The following is a 23,111-nucleotide window of genomic DNA, read 5'->3' on the forward strand; positions in this document are numbered from 1 at the left end:
TGCCTTCCAAAATCAAATAAAGGTAGAAAACCCAGACAACTCTCTCAACCCCCTGGAGCACCAAAATAGAAAAACAGACACAAGGGGGTTATGAGGGAATTTTAGGTCCCTCCAGTTCCCATCAAGCCAGTTTCAGCTGCCAAAGTCAATTATTCAGCAACAACTTTCTTAACAGGGAGGCATAGTAGCTTTTTCCAGCAAAGCTTACAAATGAGGGATGATTTTCTTCTCACCGTAAAGAAACACCCCATACAATTTCAGCTGAACAGAGTAAGGAACAGTCTCAAACAACATGCTGCCACTTCTTTACTATGATCACAGGGAACTGCATCCAGGGTTCTCCCCTCCTTCTCAGCCTATATTCAGTTTTTTACTGATCCTACATTATAGTAAAGAAAGCAAGTCTGTGGTTGTAGTATCTTGCCTGCCACGGATTTCTGAAGGTCAGAATCACTAGGATTTCTCCTGCAACTAAAAGTGATCTGAAAGGCCAAGAAAAACAGATTGGGATTGGATATGATGCAATTTTCCCCCCGAACTTCATCTGGCACTTAGATGGAGCATTTTCCCTGGGTTTCAGCTCTCCTATCATGATGATGAAGCAAATTTAAAATCTATATAAATATCTGTGTCTAGTCACATAAATTCGTGAAATTGCCTATATGCAAAAATGTTTAATAAAAATAAGCAGTATCATTCCAACCACCAAGAATATCTTTGGTATTGGTACAATCTTGGGATAAAGCCATGAGTCAGCCTTGAGACAGACTGGTCTGAGAACTTGAGCCCCTGTTGGAAAAACCCTGTGCAATGTAGTGATGCTAAGGAGCTTTATGGTTTTGTTAATGTTCTTCACTGGGTTTTATCTTAACTCCACAGAGGCCACTGATCTTTAATCATCACATTAGTCTCAGCTGTCAAACCTAAGAGCATTATGAACTCCATTCTTGAAAAATGCAATGCTATCATTAATCTGTTAACCCTCTCAACCATCCTAGTGAAAGGGGTCAGCACCACTCCCTTTGAAAATATGCAAAGAAGGCAAGCTACTTTCTCAGGGTCACACTGGATTGGTCTCAGTAATACTACTCAGGGTATTTCCACCCTCATTCTAAATCTTTGCCGGGGTTCTCCCACTGGAAAGGTGGGAGGAACCAGGCCAACTAAACAAAGAGTCCCAGCACAAATGGAAATGCCCTTGATGAGCAAAACAGCCAGAGCAATTTACCAAAGAAAAGTATAAACAAGTAAGAAAGGAATGGAAGACAGTTTATGACAAAGAGAATACAGCCAAGCTGCACCTTTAAGTATCTCATATTATCAGAAAGCAACAAGAAAGCACTCTCTCTATTATTTTTAATGAAAAACTATTTATGTTTTCTTCCTGAAAGGCAAGAGGTAGAAAATTCAGAAGACTTGCTTTCCAAAGACAAAAACTTTCTAGAAATAGAAAGTGCTCTGTATTAGTACTGACTGATTTCAAAGGGATTCATAAGTTTGAGATAGATCATTCTATAGCTCTTAAAAAATGTATCAATTTAAAATTTTTGCACTAAATAGGGATCCTTGGGTGGCGCAGCGGTTTAGCGCCTGCCTTTGGCCCAGGGCACGATCTTGGAGACCCAGGATCGAATCCCACGTCGGGCTCCCGGTGCATGGAGCCTGCTTCTCCCTCTGCCTATGTCTCTGCCTCTCTCTCTCTCTCTCTCTCTCTCTCTCTCTGTGACTATCATAAATAAATAAAAATTTAAAAAAATTTTTTGCACTAAACAAAAAATATGGTGAAAACACTGAACCAATACTGTACAGAATCTTTGCCAGTTTCCCACAAGGCTGTTCCCCACAAGGCTATTTAACGTTGGTGCAAGGGATGCCTGGGTGGCTCAGCAGTTGAGCATCTGCCTTTGGCTCAGGTCATGATCCCAGAGACCCAGGATTGAGTCCCACATCGGGCTCCCCACAGGGAGCCTGCTTCTCCCTCTGCCTACGTCTTTGCCTCTCTCTGTCTCTCATGAATAAATAAATAAAATCTTTAAAAAAAAAAATGGTGCAAATGCATGCATGTGTCTGCGCACCTGTTTGATAGGGATGGTAGGGATTTTTAAACGAAATGGACCTGTACGTCATGTTCCACCCATTTTGAGATTCCCTCTGGATGTTAAGGGCAGCCTGGGCAGCTTAAGAAACCATACAGGATTAGTACGGCTATGGATTCCCACAAAACCTGGATTCAAATTCTAACTCTTGGTACTGTCTAGCTACATAATCTCAGGCTAGATACTCAAACTCCCTAAACCTTTATTTCTTCTTGTAAAACACCAATGTAAACAGTACCTGCACCAGAGGTCAATATGAGAACTCCCTGAGGTAAAGCACACAGAATGCTTGGCACACTGCCTCACACAAAAGAGAGCTAAAGAAGTGTGATTATCACTGGTATAAGCTAACAGGGCTGCTGTTAATCAAATCCCTCAGGAAGCTGTAATGAACAACCTCCAAAATGCCCCAATGATCCCTGTATCTCCTTTGTTTGGGACCCTCAATGAGCCTGGATGGGACCTATGACCAGCTTCTAACTAATACAATGTGAAAAAGGTGATGGGATATCACCTCCATGACATTGAGACTCTGTCTTATCAGCAGACTTATCCCAGAATCTTTCTCTGCATTGATGGCTTTGAAAAAGCAAATTGTCATGAAGCCTGCAACCACAAAGAAATAAATTCTGCCACAGACATGGGTGAGTGGACTCTTCCCTAGTTGAGCCTTCAGATGAACATTGAGCTCTGGCCAACACCTTGATTGCAAACATACAGAAAACCCAGTTAAGCCACATCCGAGTTCCTGATGCACAGAAGCTGAGTTAATAAATGTGTATTGTTGTAAGCCAGTGATTTTGTGGTAACTTCTCACACTACAATAGAAAATGAACACAGAAACACTTTGCCTTCTCCTTCACAATGATCTCAGCTCCTTTACTCAGTTTTCCCCTTCCCATTACTATTTTTTTTTTAAGATTTTATTTTTTTATTTGAGAGAGAGAAAGTGAGTGAGAGAATATAAGCAGGGGGAGTGGCAGACAGAGAGGGATAAGTAGGCTCCCCACTGAGCAGAGAGCCCAATGCAGAACTTGATCTCAGGACCTTGGGATCATGACCTGAGCCAAAGGCAGATGCTTAACTGAGTGATACAGGCACTCACCACCCCCTTCCCATGACTATTCTTAAAACTCTACTGGTAGGTTGACCTTATGACCATGTGTAATGAACCTTTTTTTTTTTTTTTAATGAACCTTTTTTTTATTCAACTAGTTCCAGTGTCACCATCAATAATTACTCAGTAGATGTTGAAGCGCTTTTTGATTATTTCTGATGAATACAGCCATCTTTTACATTTTACTTTAATCATAGCTCCGTAATTTTTAGAACTGGTAAAACCTACTAAAGCCACCGAGCATAAATTTACACTTGAACTTGCTCTTCCACAATCTGGTCAAGCCTCAAACATGAATCACTCACCAAGGCATATGGCCCAGGAAGCATGGCACTACCATTTCATTGTTCTTTTCTTGCATAAATCTCATCTTTATTTTATTTATTTATTTGTTTATTCATTCATTCATTCATTCATTCATTCATTCATTCATTCGAGACAGAGAGAGAGAGAGGCAGAGACACACACAGAGAGAGAAGCAGGCTCCATGCAGGAAGCTCGATGTGGGACTCAATCCCGGGACTCCAGGATCATGCCCTGGGCCGAAGGCAGGCGCTCAACCACTGAGTCACGCAGGCATCCCAAATCTCATCTTTATAACAGGTATGAGACAGGCGAGTCTGACCTTTTTTTCATGTTCTCTTTCTTGGGTCCTAGTATCTGAATTGGAAAGACATCTCCATGAAAGAAACAGAGAGTAATTTTTAAGTATACATAGCATAAGAATGCAAACAGTATAGAGTCAATTAATGGCACTATGATGTAAAGAGCCACCAAAAACTATTACATAAGAATGTCTTGACCAGGGACTCCTGGGTGGCTCAGTGGTTGAGCGTCTGCCTTTGGCTCAGGTCGTGATCCTGGGGTCCTGGAATCAAGTCCCACATCGGGCTCCACATGGGGAGACTGTTTCTCCCTCTGCCTATATCTCTGCCTCTCTGTCTCTGTCTCTCATGAGTAAATAAATAAAATCTTTAAAATAAAAGAATGTCTTGACCATAAGGAAGTTAAAAGGGAGCTGACTCAATCCTTGACATAGCACAGAAAATGTTTTATATTCTCCTCTATCACCCTCTGTATAAGTTGCTCTTTGTAGGCTTAAATTTTAGTAAATACCCTCCTGGTTATCTTTTAAAAATCCGACTGCAGTACATGCCAACTTCTAGTTAAGAACTTTCACAATTTCTTTTCTCTTAAAATTTTCACTGATAAGAACTATAAACAATGGTTGACTTTGGATGGTTGTAAATTAGAAAACACAGTCACTTAATGCTATTTTATATTCTTCTTTAATACAAAAATAATAACTTTCTCAAAAAAATCTTATGAAACAAAAAAAAAACATTAAAAAATGTTCTAATTGACTGGTGCCCACTATTGAAACATCATATTGCTGTCTTTCCAGCTTTTCCTATCACATTTTTACTTTTATAATTAGAAGGAAAATATTGTAGGTTTTCATCCAAATAAAAACTGAAAATTTTCATCTATATAACATCCTATATGAGGAAAGAACACTGGGGACCTTGTCTTGGCTTTGGTGCTAAGCTATTCATTCATTTTATCTTTTTTTTTTTTTTTTTTTTCATTCATTTTATCTTGGGTAAGCAAGTTAACCTCTCTGGGATGTCTGACAAATGTGGGAGTGGACGATCTCAAGCATAAAGGGTCTTTCTTCCCTACTCAAACAATCTACAATTATGAGACATGAGTTTTCAAAAGTTTCCACAGGTCATCTAGACTGAGGACTGTTGACAGCCTGGTTTTTAGATCTCTCTGAATTCCTGCATAAAAATAGAGCACCTACACAGCAGAACCAAATGCTTGGAGACAAGGTATCCCGTTGAACAAGAAAATATAAGCAAGTAAGGACAAACCTACACCATCCACAAGCCTAAAAAGGTGTCTGAGTGTCAGAGGCATTGGGAAGCAGCAAGGTTGGTGGACTCGAGGACTAGAAAACTCCAACATAAGCCGTCAGTATACACAGGTAAGTGAGGAGGTCCAATTGGAAAAGAGTGGGTAACATTAGGAGGGATTTTGCTTGAGCTGAAAGGAAATGAAGAAGGGGCCCAAAGTAAGATCTGAAAAAGCTAAAGAGCTAGTTCCTGAGAACTTTCAAGACTGGCCCCAGGACTTGCTTCCAGGAAGAAAAACTACTAACAGTGGGATCAAGATTGAACAGGATGGGGGAACAGGGACAAAGGAAGGAATAGATCCAGATAGAAATAGGTGAGGGGAACAGAGCCAGGAAGTGTCAGAAAGCAGGCTGCCATATTTTTGAAGAAATGAAAACAACAGAAGATGAAACTTTATGAACTTATAAAGCCATTTTAAACCCTGCCTCTTAAAAGTTCAAGGAGACTATTTTTTTCACATAAAAATGAAAAATGGGGAAGTACTGAGGTCAAGTTCCATAAGAAGTTATAAGAAGGAAGAAAAAAAGACCAGAATAACATTCCTATATTCCATGAAAGCATGCCATAAAACAGAACATCCCTCTGCAAAAAAAGCCCAAACAATAGCCTACTGTTTCAAAATGAGCTAAAAGACTTTAAGGAAATAAAATTAAAACATGAAAGAATATAATTAGGATTTAGGAAAACTCACAAAGTAACAGAACATAGGAAAAAATTAGAAATAAAATAAAAATGCATTTCAGGAATAGAATCAACTAGAAGGCACATGAGAAGGAATATACACAACATATAATGCCCCAAAAGAAACAGAAGATGGACAACAGGAAAAACCAAGTAAAAAGGGAGAGACAGATGTGAATATTGAGATATTGAAAACAGGCAAAGAAGATGTAATATATAAATAATAAGCATCCTTGAGGAAAAACAAATCAAAGCAAGAGAATATTAAACACTGTAATTGGAGGAGGGGCAAGACGGCGGAAGAGTAGGGTCCCCAAGTCCCCTGTCCCCACCAAATTACCTAGATAACCTTCGAATCACCCTGAAAATCTACGAATTCGGCCTGAGATTTAAAGAGAGAACAGCTGGAATGCTACAGTGAGAAGAGTTCCTGCTTCTATCAAGGTAGGAAGACGGGGGGGGGGGGGGGGGGGGGGGGTGGATGAACAAAAGGCCCCGTCCCGGAGAAGCAGGAGCTGCACCAACCTTCCGGGGCGGAAAAGGGCTCGCAGGGAGTTGGAGCAGGACCCCAGGAGGACGGGGATGCCCTCGGGCTCCCTGGTACAGTAACAGAGGAACTGCGCCCCGGGAGAGTGCGCCGAGCTCCCCAAGGGCTGCAGCGCGCACGGCGGGACCCGGAGCAGCTCGGGGGGGGGGCTCGGGCGGCGGCTCCACGGAGGGGGCTGCGCCACCAGGAGCGCGAATCCAACAGCGCAGGCCCCGGAGCACAGGGCGCCGGGACACAGCCCAGGATCGGGCCTCCCCCGGGACAGGCAGAGGCCGGGAGGGCCCAGGACAGCGAGGACGCTCCTGCCCCGAGCTGAGCACATCAGCGGCCCCGCCCCGGAGCCTCCAGGCCCTGCAGACAGAGAGCTCCGTAGTTACTGGGGGGGCTGACTCCAGGGCTCCAGAGCTGGCCCCGCCACTGGGGCTGTTCCTCCTGGGGCCTCACGGGGTAAACAACCCCCATTGAGCCCTGCACTAGGCGGGGGGCAGAGCAGCTCCCCCAAGTGCTAACACCTGAAAATCAGCACAACAGGCCCCTCCCCCAGAAGACCAGCTAGATGGACAAGTTCCAGGGGAAGTCAAGGGACTTAAAGTACACAGAATCAGAAGATACTGCCCCGTGGTTTTGTTTTTTGTTTTTTTTTTTTTTGTTTTTTTTTTTTTGCTTTTTGATTTCTGTTAGCTTTCCCCACCCTTTTTTCCTTTCTTTTTCTTCCTTTTTTTTTTTCTCTTTTCTTTTTTCTTTCTCTCCTCTCTTTTTCTCCTTTTCCCAATACAACTTGCTTTTGGCCACTCTGCACTGAGCAAAATGACTAGAAGGAAAACCTCACCTCAAAAGAAAGAATCAGAAACAGTCCTCTCTCCCACAGAGTTACAAAATCTGGATTACAATTCAATGTCAGAAAGCCAATTCAGAAGCACTATTATAAAGCTACTGGTGGCTCCAGAAAAAAGCATAAAGGACTCAAGAGACTTCATGACTGCAGAATTTAGAGCTAATCAGGCAGAAATTAAAAATCAATTGAATGGGATGCAATCCAAACTAGAAGTCCTAATGACGAGGGTGAATGAGGTGGAAGAACGAGTGAGTGACATAGAAGACAAGTTGATGGCAAAGAGGGAAACTGGGGAAAAAAGAGACAATTAAAAGACCATGAGGATAGATTAAGGGAAATAAATGACAGCCTGAGGAAGAAAAACCTACGTTTAATTGGGGTTCCCAAGGGCGCCGAAAGGGACAGAGGGCCAGAATATGTATTTGAACAAATCATAGCTGAAAACTTTCCTAATCATCAGAGAAGGACAAACATTGTATGTTCTCATTTATTTGGGGTATATAAATAATAGTGAAAGGGAATAGAAGGGAATGGAGAAGAAATGGGTAGGAAAGATCAGAAAGGGAGACAGAACATAAAGACTTCTAACTCTGGGAAACGAACTGGGGGTGGTGGATGGGGAGGAGGGCAGGGGGTGGGGGTGAATGGATGACGGGCACTGAGGGGGGCACCTGACGGGATGAGCACTGGGTGTTATTCTCTATAACACCAAATTGCTCACCAATGCAAATTGAACACCAATAAAAAATAAATTTATTATTAAAAAACAAAACAAAACAAAACTTTCCTAATCTGGGAAGGGAAACAGGCATTCAGATCCAGGAAATAGAGAGATCCCCCCCTAAAATAAAAAAAAAAAAAAACCGTTCAACACCTCGACATTTAATAGTTAAGCTTGCAAATTCCAAAGATAAAGAGAAGATCCTTAAAGCAGCAAGAGACAAGAAATCCCTGACTTTTATGGGGAGGAGTATTAGGGTAACAGCAGACCTCTCCAGAGAGACCTGGCAGGCCAGAAAGGGCTGGCAGGATATAATCAGGGTCCTAAATGAGAAGAACATGAAACCAAGAATACTTTATCCAGCAAGACTCTCATTCAAAATGGAAGGAGAGATAAAGAGCTTCCAAGACAGGCAGGAACTGAAAGAATATGTGACCTCCAAACCAGCTCTGCAAGAAATTTTAAGGGGGACTCTTAAAATTCCCCTTTAAGAAGAAGTTCAGTGGAACAGTCCACAAAAACAAGGACTGAATAGATATCATGGTGACACTAAACTCATATCTCTCAATAGTAACTCTGAACGTGAACGGGCTTAATGACCCCATCAAAAGGCGCAGGGTTTCAGACTGGATAAAAAAGCAGGACCCATCTATTTGCTGTCTACAAGAGACTCATTTTAGACAGAAGGACACCTACAGCCTGAAAATAAAAGGTTGGAGAACCATTTACCATTCGAACGGTTCTCAAAAGAAAGCAGGGGTAGCCATCCTTATATCAGAGAAACTAAAATTTACCCCGAAGACTATAGTGAGAGATGAAGAGGGACACTATATCATACTTAAAGGATCTATCCAACAAAAGGACTTAACAATCCTCAATATATATGCCCCGAATGTGGGAGCTGCCAAATATATCAATCAATTAATAACCAAAGTGAAGACATACTTAGATAATAATACACTTATACTTGGTGACTTCAATCTAGCTCTTTCTACACTCAATAGGTCTTCTAAACACAATATCTCCAAAGAAACGAGAGCTTTAAATGATACACTGGACCAGATGGATTTCACAGATATCTACAGAACTTTACATCCAAACTCAACTGAATACACATTCTTCTCAAGTGCACATGGAACTTTCTCCAGAACAGACCACATACTGGGTCACAAATCAGGTCTTAACCGATACCAAAAGTTTGGGATCGTCCCTTGCATAATCTCAGACCATAATTCCTTGAAACTAGAACTAAATCACAACAAGAAGTTTGGAAGGACTTCAAACACGTGGAGGTTAAGGACCATCTTGCTAAAAGAAGAAAGGGTCAACCAGGAAATTAAGGAAGAATTAAAAAGATTCAAGGAAACTAATGAGAATGAAGATACAACCGTACAAAATCTTTGGGATACAGCAAAAGCAGTCCTAAGGGGGAAATACATCGCAATACAAGCATCCATCCAAAAACTGGAAAGAACTCAAATACAAAAGCTAACCTTACGCCTAAAGGACCTAGAGAAAAAACAGCAAATAGATCCTACACCCAGCAGAAGAAGAGAGTTAATAAAGATTCGAGCAGAACTGAATGAAATTGAGACCAGAAGAACTGTGGAACAGATCAACAAACCAGGAGTTGGTTCTTTGAAAGAATTAATAAGATAGATAAACCATTAGCCAGCCTTATTAAAAATAAGAGAGAGAAGACTCAATAAAATCATGAATGAGAAAGGAGAGATCACTACCAACACCAAGGAAAGACAAACGATTTTAAAAACATATTATGAACAGCTATACGCCAATAAGTTAGGCAATCTAGAGGAAATGGACGCATTTCTGGAAAGCCACAAATTACCAAAACTGGATCAGGAAGAAACAGAAAACCTGAACAGGCCAATAACCAGGGAGGAAATTGAAGCAGTCATCAAAAACCTCCCAAGACACAAAAGTCCAGGGCCAGATGGCTTCCCTGGGGAATTCTGTCAAACACTGAAAGAAGAAATCATACCTATTCTACTAAAGCTGTTCGGAAAGATAGAAAGAGATGGAGTACTTCCAAATTCATTCTATGAGGTCAGCATCACCTTAATTCCAAAACCAGACAAGACCCCACCAAAAAGGAGAATTATAAACCAATATCCCTGATGAACATGGATGCAAAAATTATCAACAAGATACTAGCCAATAGAATCCAACAGTACATTAAGAAAATTATTCACCATGACCAAGTAGGATTTATTCCCGGGACACAAGGCCGGTTCAACACTCGTAAAAAAATCAATGTGATTCATCATATCAGCAAGAGAAAAACCAAGAACCATATGATCCTCTCATTAGATGCAGAGAAAGCATTTGACAAAATACAGCATCCATTCCTGATCAAAACTCTTCAGAGGGTAGGGATAGAGGGAACATTCCTCAATATCTTAAAAGCCATCTACGAAAAACCCACAGCAAATATTATTCTCAATGGGCAAACACTGGGAGCCTTTCCCCTAAGATCAGGAACAAGACAGGGATGTCTACTCTCACCACTGCTATTCAACAAAGTACTGGACGTCCTAGCCTCAGCAATCAGACAACAAAAAGACATTAAAGGCATTCAAATTGGCAAAGAAGAAGTCAAACTCTCCCTCTTCACCGATGACATGATACTCTACATAGAAAACCCAAAAGACTCCACCCCAAGATTGCTAGAACTCATACAGCAATTCGGCAGTGTGGCAGGATACAAAATCAATGCCCAGAATCAGTGGCATTTCTATACACTAACAATGAGACTGAAGAAAGAGAAATTAAGGAGTCAATCCCACTTACAATTGCACCCAAAAGCATAAGACACCTAGGAATAAACCTACCTAAAGAGGTGAAGGATCTATACCCTAAAAACTATAGAACACTTCTGAAAGAAATTGAGGAAGACACAAAGAGATGGAAAAATATTCCATGCTCATGGATTGGCAGAATTAATATTGTGAAAATGTCAATGTTACCCAGGGCAATTTACATGTTTAATGCAATCCCTATCAGAATACCATGGACTTTGTTCAGAGAGTTGGAACAAATTATTTTAAGATTTGTGTGGAATCAGAAAAGACCCCAAATAGCCAGGGGAATTTTAAAAAAGAAAACCATAGCTGGGGGCATCACAATGCCAGATTTCAAGTTGTACTACAAAGCTGTGGTCATCAAGACACTGTGGTATTGCACAAAAACAGACACATAGATCAATGGAACAGAATAGAGAATCCACAAGTGGACCCTCAACTTTATGGTCAACTAATATTTGATAAAGGAGGAAAGACTATCCACTGGAAAAAAGACAGTCTCTTCAATAAATGGTGCTGGGAAAATTGGACAGCCACATGCAGAAGAATGAAACTAGACCACTCTCTTGTACCATACACGAAGATAAACTCAAAATGGATGAAAGATCTAAATGTGAGACAAGATTCCATCAAACTCCTAGAGGAAAACACAGGCAACACCCTTTTTGAACTCGGCCACAGTAACTTCTTGCAAGATACATCCACGAAGGCAAAAGAAACAAAAGCAAAAATGAACTATTGGGACTTCATCAAGATAAGAAGCTTCTGCACAGCAAAGGATACAGTCAACAAAACTAAAAGACAACCTACAGAATGGGAGAAGATATTTGCAAATGACGTATCAGATAAAGGGCTAGTTTCCAAGATCTATAAAGAACTTATTAAACTCAACACCAAAGAAACAAACAATCCAATCATGAAATGGGCAAAAGACATGAACAGAAATCTCACAGAGGAAGATATAGACATGGCCAACAGGCACTTGAGAAAATTCTCTGCATCACTTGCCATCAGGGAAATCCCCAGCAGTGCAATTGCTGGGTCGTAGGGCAGGTCTATTTTTAACTCTTTGAGGAACCTCCGCACAGTTTTCCAGAGTGGCTGCACCAGTTCACATTCCCACCAACAGTGTAAGAGTGTTCCCTTTTCTCCGTATCCTCTTCAACATTTGTGGTTTCCTGCCTTGTTAATTTTCCCCATTCTCACTGGTGTGAGGTGGTATTTCATCGTGGTTTTGATTTCCACATGAGAAAGGGAATAGAGGGGAAGGGAGAAGAAATGGGTGGGAAATATCAGAAAGGGAGACAGAACATGAGAGACTCCTAACTCTGGGAAACGAACTAGGGGTGGTGGAAGGGGAGGAGGGCAGGGGTTGGGGGTGACTGGGTGGCGGGCACTGAGGGGGGCACTTGACGGGATGAGCACTGGGTGTTATTCTGTATATTGGCAAATTGAACACCAATAAAAAATAAATTTATTATTAAAACAATTAACACTATAATTTTGCAGGTTGCCTGGGTGGCTCAGGCAGTTAAGCAACTGCCTTTGGCTCAGGTCATGATCCTGGGGTCCTTGGATCAAGCCTCACATCAGGCTCCCTGCTCAGCAGGGAGTCTGCTTCTCCCTCTCTTCTCTTTGCCCATCCCCTTGTTCATGCTCTCTCTTTCTCTCTCAAATAAAGAATATATATATTTTCAAAAACCATAATTTTTTTAAAACTTCCCTGAAATTAAAAGATTAAAAGAGATAATCAAAATAATACACAACAAACCTGAGAATATCAAACCAGAATGACACATTTAGAGTTACTCTATTAGGGGCACCTGGCCAGCTCAGTTGGTGGAGTGCATGACTCTTAATCTTGGAGTTGTGAGTTTCAGCCCCAGGCTGGGTGTAGAAATTACTTAAAAACAAAATCTTTTTTAAATATTTACTCTGGTAAAATTACTGGACAAGAAAGAAAGAAAGAAAGAGACAGTGAGGAAGAGAAAGAAAAAAGAAAGGAGAAAAGAAAAGAAAAAAGGAAAAGAGAAGAGAAGAGAAGAGAAGAGAAGAAAAGAAAAGAAAAGAAAAGAAAAGAAAAGAAAAGAAAAAAGAAAAAAAAGAAAAAAGAAAAGAAAAAAGAAAGACAATATGCCATGGACATCTATTGTTAAGTGTCTTATGAGGCAAAGAAAGCTGTATTATCACTCTTTAAGAGCAACATTCTATGCCAAAAGAGATTAAGGAAATGTATTCAAGTCAAGACAAGATGGGCCAAGGGTTTTCTATCCAGCAAAAATGGCCTTCAAGTATGAAGTGCAAATAACAGACACACCGTTATTAATGAGCAAGAACTTAGTGAAGATTATTCTGAGTCCTCCTTGAAGAATCTACTAGAAAATAACTTCACACAATAAACAAACAAATGGAGGAACATTGAGATAAGGACCATGAAACACTAAATATATAGTTCCTTATAGAAGTCTAAATGAGGACCAGAAAGGGAGAGAGTGAGTTTCAATGGCCATGTGGTCAGGCAGGTGGATACAGGACAACTGCAAAAAAACTGGAGGAGTATAATGCATCAACCACAAAAAATTACATTCTTCTCAGGAACTATATTTGTTGGCAGTAGTAATATTATTCTAAAACTGTACATAATATGGAATGATCCAAGTAAGTAATTACAGAATATTCTAATCCAATCTTCCTCTGTAACCTCAAGAGCCAGGACTCTCAGTATGAAAGAAAGGAGAAACAGATAAAATATAGAAGAAGCTAAGTAAAAAGTATCCTGTAGTCTGAATTTAAATTGGGGCTATTAGTATGAACTCCTAAGGTATTTTATCTTAATAGTTACATGTACATAATATATATAGATCGGGATCCCTGGGTGGCGCAGCGGTTTGGCGCCTGCCTTTGGCCCAGGACATGATCCTGGAGACCCGGGATCGAATCCCACATCGGGCTCCCGGTGCATGGAGCCTGCTTCTCCCTCTGCCTGTGTCTCTGCCTCTCTCTCTCTCTCTGTGACTATCATAAATAAATAAAAATTTAAAAAAAATAAAAAAATATATATAGATAAATAAGGAGGTAAAGAATGTCCTGGCTACATCTATAAAAGAGGCCTGAAAACAATGACCAATCTAGGAGCATTAAGCATTCTCAGCACCCAGACTGTGATCTTGAAATACATTTTTTTACTGAGAGAAATAAGAGCTACTCAGAGAATGGTTACTACTAGATTTGGGGCAAAAAATGTACAGTTGAATCTGAAATAATCACTAGGCTCCTGTCAAAAGACTCAGGAGCCAACCTAAAGAGGCACATACTGGCCAAAGATAATATAATTTGAGTTTCTGTAAGGGAAATAATTAATAGTGGAATGAAACCCAAATATGTTTAAATATATAATTTCATAATATTTTTAAAAATTATTGGGCACTTTCAGAGGATACTAGGTTTTTTTCTTGAAAAATGTTAATAGATGAAAGATGGAGAATTCTGCTTTTCCTCTATGAACCATTGTTTCAACAAATCATAGATCATGGGAGATGTCTCTATAAAAGCATTCCAATTAATGAGAAATGGTAGAACTGAAATATCATGATTTTTAAAGTCCTAACAAATCAATGAATATAGGTACTGAGTATCAACAGCTATTAGCATCACAAAAAATGAGACAGCCAGACATTATGTACCTCCCAGTGGAAAAACAAATGGCCTCTACAGTCTTGCCAAATGGACCAGACTTGAATTTGACTGAGGCTCTGGGTCCATCTGCCATCTTGCAGGAAATACAGGGGATGGAGGAATGTGGTGAACTGTACAGTGACTGTAATCAGCAACATCCAGACTGTAGGGAATTCCACAGGTCAAATAGCCATGTTTCTAACAGATTAATTAAAAAGCAAACAAAGAAAGGAAGCAAAACCTATAAATTAAGAGATTCAAAGGAAACCCATAGTTTTTATTTTATTTATTTATTTATTTATTTAGTTAGTTAGTTAGTTAGTTAGTTAGTTAGTTTTTAACCCATAGTTTTTAGATGGGCAAGACTAAGTTTCACTGTCTAGCAACATATAAATGTCAGTGATAAAGTGTAAAGAAACAGGCAATAGGACTATAAAAGTCATGGTGGTCACCTTGGTGGGAGAGAGAGTGCGACCAAGACAGGACATAAGCAGGGACTTCTGGGATGACTGGCAAGTTCTGCTTCTTGCCCTGGACAGTGGTTATGAGAATGCTTGCTCATTACACTGTAACCTGATTTGTGGGAATTCCTATATCTATGTTTTATCTTAAGGAACACAAAAGTTTAAAAAAAAATTCTAGATCCCTTACCTGTGCCTTGGCTAATTTCTTTTCCAGAAGGTCTCGTTCCCGCTCTGTTTGCTGCAGACGTTTATTAAGCTCCACTATATCTCCCTTGAGTGATGCCAGGGCTGCCAAGTGGAGCTGTGGTAACAGAAAGAAAGGAGCACAAGGTTAGATCATTTGGCAGAAATTCATTCCTTCCCTTCATTCCCAGTAATTAGCATGATCATATTTTTTAAAAATGCCTCATCTCTAATGGGTGCTATTAAATCAGGTGTCTTACAAGAAGCCAGGTTATATGGTCACCATAAATGTAATGGAGAAATCTTTTTTTGTGTGTGAAGATTTATTTATTTATGACAGACACACAGAGAGAGAGAGAGGCAGAGACACAGGCAGAGGTAGAAGCAGGCTCCATGCCGGGAGCCGGATGCAGGACTCGATCCCGGGACTCCAGGATCACGCCCTGGGCCAAAGGCAGGCGCCGAACTGCTGAGCCACCCAGGGATCCCCCTGTAATGGAGAAATCTTATGTGTGGGCAGTGAAACCCTATTTTGGTGGTCAAATCAGGATAGAGAGCAAAGCTCCTCACTTGAGTTACTCAGCAAGAATGAGATTAATTGTTGGTGTGGGGTTGCCTTATTGTCCACCCAAGCAGCAAGAAAAAGGGAGAATCAGATTAGTTTTTACCTTTGGAAAATATGGAAGTTGAATAGGGCAATTCTGTCACATGTACAGACACAACCTGGGACCAAGGAGTAAGAAAAACTGGGAGAGGGGGATCCCTGAGTGGCTCAGCGGTTTGGCGCCTGCCTTCGGCCCAGGGCGCAATCCTGGAGTCCCGGGATTGAGTCCCACGTCGGGCTCCCGGTGCATGGAGCCTGCTTCTCCCTCCTCCTGTGCCTCTGCCTCTCTCTCTCTTTCTCTCTCTCTATCATAAATAAATAAATAAATCTTTAAAAAAAAGAAAAAGAAAAACTGGGAGAGCTCATTTTTTTCAGATGGTCTCCCCTTAAAGTTGGTCTTTTATTTCCTTGCCAGCTCATCTTTCCTTGTCCCCCAGATGGACGAGATTGACCAGATGCTGTTTCTGGGCTAGCAGGCCTGCTCGTAGGACAGAACCAGAACTCTGATAAATGATGCTAGGAAAAGACACACCAAGAATTCCTCCAGATCTCTTTCACCAGCCAACTCCCTCAGGTTAACTGGAGCTTCAAGGAATGTTCTTCAACACATTAACAAGGGGGTACCCTGCACTTCCAGGATCTCAATGTATTCCACATCCGAGCCCTAAACACTGAGCTTCAGAAGCATCAACAGCCTCCGCACGTGCCTTTTGTGCTTTTCAGGCCCATAGGTGGGGCTCTGTTTAAGATGTGTTCAACACGCAGGTCCCAGAGAAGCACCCTTCAACCTTCTTTGGCCTCTGAGTCACTACTCATCCGTCTTCACTGCCAGTTCCAGGGGAAGTGCAGACCACTCCCTGGCCGGATTCCACACTCCCATTTGGGTGAGTGATGAGAATCAGAACAAACCCTCCCTCCTTACAGGCTTTAAGTAGCTTCTGCCAACAGGGATTTGAAGTAAGAAGCGAGCAAATAAACGTGATCTTTAAAGATGGACATGGTACGACAGTACATAGTTCCACTTTGAAGATTTTAATTTGAAGTTTAGAAAATGCTTTTCTGCAACTGCATGTGGGCCAGTAGGTTTTGTTGGGGTGTGAGGGGTGGGTAGGCCAGGAGGAGATACAGGGCAGGGTCTGGCAGTTGTTTAGGTTAGACTATAGCAGCAGTGAATGTGACTTTGCCTAATTGCATCAGGGCTGCAAACCAACAGATCAATAGCTGATTTGAAATCAGGAATGCCTGAAATTTAAAAAAGGAAATGTCAGGCAATCTGGCGGTATTTGCCTTTTCATGTCGGGGTAGGGTTGCTCAGAAAAGGTCACTTTGGGTTTCAGATACGAGGTTATGTATGATGAATTCTCAGCACAAATACCACAGTGTTTCCATTGTACAATCTTTTTGAGGCTGTTCTGCTTTCCAGGATGGTGGAGAGGGACACAGATTCACTCCCTCCTTAGATAGCTGGGTTGCCCCCTCCGCCTCTGAACTGTCCATCTGAGGATTTTCCTTCAGCATCATACACAGTGATGTTACACATTATGTCAAGTCCTGAGAGAGGTTTCACCACCTCTCCTCTGGCAAAAAGGATAAAGTACATATAGGGTTGAAATGTTCTTTAAGAAATATAGGAGTAGAAACTATGATCCCAACTGTATGAGCCCAGATATGCTTCCTCTCTCCTACATCTCCACCTACTTCTGGAGGGTTGGGGGAGGATCTGGGGGAGAATTAGGAAGACAAAACTGACAGAGGAAGTTCTAAACTTCACACTAACTTCATAAAACTGGGCTAGATGAGGAGACACAGAGAGTAGTTATTTCCATCATAGTAGATGGCTGAGAGAGAGTCCAAGATGGGTAACCCTACCAGGGAGAGTACCCATTTTGGAACAGAGAATACCACTGGCCCTTCCAGATGGCCAGGAAGATCCACAGGATGTGCATTTGGGGCAGGTCTTTTCGCTTTCCTGGATGGAAGATGCTTATCCAGAAAATAAGAATATTTCACTTTTTTATTTTTTTTATTTTTTTATTTTTTTTAAATTTATGATAGTCACACACACAGAGAGAAAGAGAGAGAGAGAGAGAGAGGCAGAGACACAAGCAGGCTCCATGCACCGGGAGCCCGACGTGGGATTCGATCCCGGGTCTCCAGGATCGCGCCCTGGGCCAAAGGCAGGCGCCAAACCGCTGCGCCACCCAGGGATCCCAGAAAATAAGAATAGACCAGTTTTTCTTCACTTTCTTTATGTTACAAATCCTTTAAGCATCCATGCAGGTGATGAACCCTTCTCCTAGAGAAGAGTAGAGCTTTGGAGTTTATGCATGTATTTCACCTAATTATGGTGATAACACATTCTGGAATCTTTCCACAAACTCCAAATTAAGAAACTACAGATGCCACATAAGTTGTGTAGACTCTCTTATGGGTCATAATCATGGTTATTTGAGTGGAGAAAGGGCCTTGGGTACTTGACATCTCCCATTCCACATTTGCAGATCAGAACCTGAAACCCAGAGATTGACTTGCTCACTCAGGGTCCCATGGGTAGCTCAGCACTAGCACCAAAACCACCAGTGCCCTTTCCTCACTATATGATGTTGTATATGACAGTAATTCTCAATTTTTTATGTGAATGAAAATTTTACTTAAAATATTTCCCTCTGATTGTAAAAGAAAAACATAACAGAAAACTAAACCAGAAAGAAAGAATTCTAACATTTTAGTGGTGGCCTCTGGATGGTTTCAAACTTCTTGAGGGATGTGTGGGGTAAGTTATTTTTAAAATTTTTTGTTTAAAACAATACTTATAAGTGTACTAAAGATTTTATTTGTTTATTCATGAGAGACAGGGAGAGAGAGGCAAAGACACAGGCAGAGGAAGATGCAGGTTCCATGTGGGGAGCCTGATGCAGGACTCGATCCTGAGACTCTGGGGTCACATCCTGAGCCAAAGGCAGGCGCTTAGCCACTGAGCCATCCAGGCGTCCCTGAAGTTTGTTTTTTTTTAAAGAGGCTTTGTATTTTTTTTATAAATTTATTTTTTATTGGTGTTCAATTTGCCAACATATAGAATAACACCCAGTGCTCATCCCGTCAAGTGCCCACCTCAGTGCCACTCAGTCAAGTGCTCACCCAGTCACCCCCACCCCCCGCCCACTTCCCCTTCCACCACCCCTAGTTCGTTTCAAAGAGGCTTTGTATTAAAGAGTTAGTTGTGACTATATTTTCTGTACATGTAGGGCTGTCACATAAAAACTGTAAAGGGTTCTTGCTGCATCCCCGATTCTGCTGGTCTCCCTGCAAATTCAAAGGCTGGGGAGTTTGAGAGCAATGCTACAAGTATTATGACACAACCTGTGCCCTGTCAAGGCAAGGATTAAAAAATAAGAAGCATAGAGGTCTTTGAGGGTAATTTTTAAAACGATTAACTGTGAGCTTAAATCCTGGAAAGACAAATTTATGGAAGCAACCAAAATTATTAAATATCTATTAATAGGAAAATAACATGTATAGCATTTTTTGAAATCTCTTGTTTTCTGGCTTTAGAAATGGCCTCTAACAAGTCAGAGCTTCAGACAATGACCCATAAAGAACCATTCAAAGAAGATGTTTCACTAACCAAAGAGAACAAGTATATAATGATGTTTCAAGTTTGTGCCAGCATCCTCTTCAACTCGTGCTTATCTTTGTGTTCCACAACAAGACCCCAAGTTTTAGCTAGTCATATTGCTGCTCAGCTAAATCGTCCCAGTTCCTAGCTCTCCTTCCCTCCCTTAAGGTGGATCTAGGTGTAGCCATGTGACAACGTTCTGGCTGATGAGACCCAAGTAGAAATATTATGTGGGAGTTCTAGAAAAAAAATCCTTGTGAGCAACCATACTCTCTTCTTCCATCCTTGCTACTTGATTCATTAATGTGATGGATAGAGCTCAAGCAGCCACCCTCCTTCATAAACATGTGGTCTACACTCTAAAGAGCTGAAAGTTGCCTGAGCCCCTGGCAAGTTTGTAGAGCTACCCTACCAGCTTTGGACTGCTGACTCCAGATTTCTGTAACAGAAGAGCAAGAAACAGACACTACTGTATAGGCCACTATCACGTTGTACTCTGGTAAATGAAGTTGATCTAATCCTAATTTGCAAAGAATTAGATAAGCCTGAGTTCAAATCTTATTTATGCCACTTTCAGGTGAACTATCTTTAGGTAGCTTATTTAATCATTTTTAAAGAAAGCTGCCACAGAAACAAATGAGATAGCATTGATAAAATAACTCGCATGTTGTCTGGAACCAGGTAAACATTCAACTAATTCTCTTTCCCAGGCAAGTTTTTTTTAAGATTTTATTTATTTATTCATGAGACACACAGAGAGGGAGGCAGAGACATAGGCAGAGGGAGAAGCAGGCTTCCTGTGATCCATCCCAGGATCTGGGATCATGCCCTAAGCAGAAGGCAGATGCTCAACCACTGAGCCACCCAGGCACCACCACCCCCCTCCCACTCCCACCCCTACAGCCAAGTTTTAAGTCAACAAATTTCAATTTCAAGTCAACAACCTTCTTAGACTGAGCCCCATCAAAGGTAGTGGGTGGGACATTCAGATGAGTGAGTAAGCCAGTCATGTCTCAGAGCAGCTTACTTTCTGGTGGGTATCAGCACAGAAGTGAGGCACCATCACTGCTGTGTTGGATTCTGCTGAAGTCCTACGGTTGAACTTAAGGAGCTGACAAAGCTCTTTAATCTCTGTGAAATTTTTACCCGTGGCCTAAACAAGGTTAGGATGGGACCTTGACACTTCCTAAATAAATGTGAGTATAGTGCATGAAGGACATAAATCCATACTTACCTCATCACTCTGGGGATATGAGGCACCAAGTCCCCAGGCTGCTTCAAGACCTGCCTCACATTTGTTTTACAGTGTGTATCCAAATGAAACTAAACCAACTGGAAAACTGCTATGTAACTGTCAAAAAGGTTGTTATTTTTGGTTGAAACACTACTAATATTTCACTGTTCAACTGGCTGTCAGAACAGGCTCTCTTAGCCTCAGACAGATAAGGTGTCCAGCTGCCAGTGGCCTGAGTGAGAAACTAGCAGTGCCTTTGTGACAGCCTCTCCTGGTGGTTGCTCCTGGGCTGTATGGATAGATGTTTCTCCCAGTACAATTTAGCCATGAGACAAAGGGCTTCACACTTGAGATGTCCTTTTAAGCCAGCAGCCCAGTGACTCAAATGAGTCCCCCAGAGCATCACTGGGTATTTATGATTATAAGGCGCTTCTCCATCTTGCTACTACTGGCAACAACAAACACATGCCCACATTGTCTAGTCCACATGGCACTCTCCCCTGCATCTGCCCACTGGATTGTCATCATCACACCCCAGCTCTGTGGCCTACAGGTAAGCTATGATTCCTCGTTTGCTGAGGGACAAATACTTTCCCCAAAGACCACAGATGGTGAAGGGGAACTAGGGCCTGAATCCAAGTTGCCAAATTCTAAACCCACCATTTTAACTCATCTTTCTGGGACTTTGGTCTACTGTTTAATAATAGCACTATCTTCAAAGGGGCCAAAGGCTTCTGCAGACACACTTAAGACAGTGGAATGAATTCATTGCCAGAATCCCTATCCAGACACAGGCAGCATGGGGCATTAATTATGTGACGGCAGAGCTGGCCTTCCCGATGTTGGTGGGAGGTAAGCTCATCCAGGGCAAACTGTGCTTACTCTCTTTCTTCCTAGCTCTGACTACTCAAGGTGTTCCTGTAAGTCAGTCACTGTCAGGGTACCTCTCTTTCCTTCTCACCATGTAATGACAGGAATTTCCATTCTGTCCTAACTGAGCCACCTGCCTTCCAAATTCAAGGTACACTCAGTTTCTGCTTAGGTTTGAGTGATGACAATGGGTAGATAGTGCGTGCCAACTCCTTTCACTGAGTGAACGGCTTTCTTCACTAAAGAGCAAGAAACAAGCACAACTAAACTTTACTGAACACACACACTCTTGACAGGTTTGCATGGTTGCCTATATATTACCAAGTTGAATCAGCAGCAGAGTCCTGCGGAAGAAAGGCAAGTGTCCAAACCCCAATGTCAACCTCTAGGAATATTTTGAGACCTCCAGACAACTCAATAGTAATCACCAAAGTCACAATATTAATAGCTACCATCTGCTATTAACAGATTACCATCTGCATTAACATCTGCTGAATGTTTAATGGGAACTGGTGCTGAGGCAAAAGAATTTCATAAACCATAGAGTGGGGCAAGAAATCAGCCAGAGGCAGAAAACTGATAAAATGTAGAAGAGATGCTCATGCATAGACACTCAATGCTCTAAGTTCTGCTATGTGCCTTGCTGGCACTTCCAACTCATAATACCACTGTTCCCCTTTACTTGTGGGATGCAGATGTTTGTGCATGTGCATATATGTGGGTGGTGGATGTGAGGGAAGAGGTCAAATGTATGCAGGGACATGGGGAAGCAGGGTTAGGATCTCCACGGATGGGAGGACCAGGGAGGTGGTCGCAGGGAAGCCGTCTAGCAGCAGTGATGACACTTGGGGGCTGGTAACTCAGCTCTGTGTGAATTTGGGGGAAATCTCTTTAACTTCCTATGTTTCTAAATGTTTCTAAAATGGTTTGTACCAGATGGTCTCTAAGATTCTTCTAGTTTTAAACCTATAAGCACATATTCCTGGTATATTCACCTGTCCAGGCCCAACCTTGAGTTCTGTACCTGGGGCTTTGCGTACTTTATTTGCCCACTAGTCCCAGAAAGTGTCTGCTGAAGCTCACCATATAAGGAAGTTTCACTATATGTAGAATTGATCAGCAAAGATTATTCTCCTAGAAACTGAAAGAGCACTCAGAATCACACATAATCTTTCCGCTGGTGGGGGAATTGAGAATATGTCGTCCAATTCCCTCACTGTAAAGAAATCAAATGGACCCAGAGAAGCAAGGCTTATTAAACCCAGATTTCCTCATTCTGCATCCTAAGACTTCCCACTCTTCCATTCAGCAATCCAGAAGCTCCCGAGTAGTGAATAAGTGTGTATATCCCAGTCCTGTCCTTGGAAATAACAGGAGACATCTATACATGGGAAAGCAGCCTCATTCAGCTTCAACACCAAGACTCCCCACATCCCGGAAGCTCCAATTCAGATGCACCAAGAACAACATCCTTGGCAAAAGGGTAATGTTCCCATCCAAATGGAAACAGTTAAAAAAAAAAAAAAAAAAAAAAAAAAAAAAAAAACAAATGGAAACAGTTAAGTCTGTTCAGTGGCTTCCAGGACTGGAACATTCTTATTTACTGCTAGAACTCCAGCTAGGGGCACCTGCTGTGTAGTAACTTCAAGAAAGGTTGTTCATGGCCTGGAAACTTAAAACTCATTAAATATCATCTGCAAGATTGCTTACTGCATGCAAATTACTTT

At 41.6% G+C, this 23,111-nt stretch overlaps 1 protein-coding gene across 13 annotated transcripts in view; it reads right to left on the reverse strand.

Moving 5' to 3' along the window:
• Nucleotides 1–23,111, reverse strand: part of MCC (MCC regulator of Wnt signaling pathway) — a 302,034-nt gene that overhangs the window by 132,031 nt on the left and 146,892 nt on the right. For all 13 annotated transcript variants that reach the window (XR_013378031.1, XR_013378032.1, XR_013378029.1 and 10 more), the window contains exon 2: nt 15,065–15,178. Coding sequence is in view for 4 of the 13 variants with exons in the window: in XM_077895338.1 (XP_077751464.1) it covers nt 15,065–15,178 (114 nt within the window). In the remaining 9 variants the exon portion in view is untranslated. The remainder of the gene's footprint in view (nt 1–15,064; nt 15,179–23,111) is intronic.

The sequence above is a fragment of the Canis aureus genome, chromosome 4 (assembly GCF_053574225.1).
Source record: "Canis aureus isolate CA01 chromosome 4, VMU_Caureus_v.1.0, whole genome shotgun sequence".
Taxonomy (NCBI): domain Eukaryota; kingdom Metazoa; phylum Chordata; class Mammalia; order Carnivora; family Canidae; genus Canis; species Canis aureus.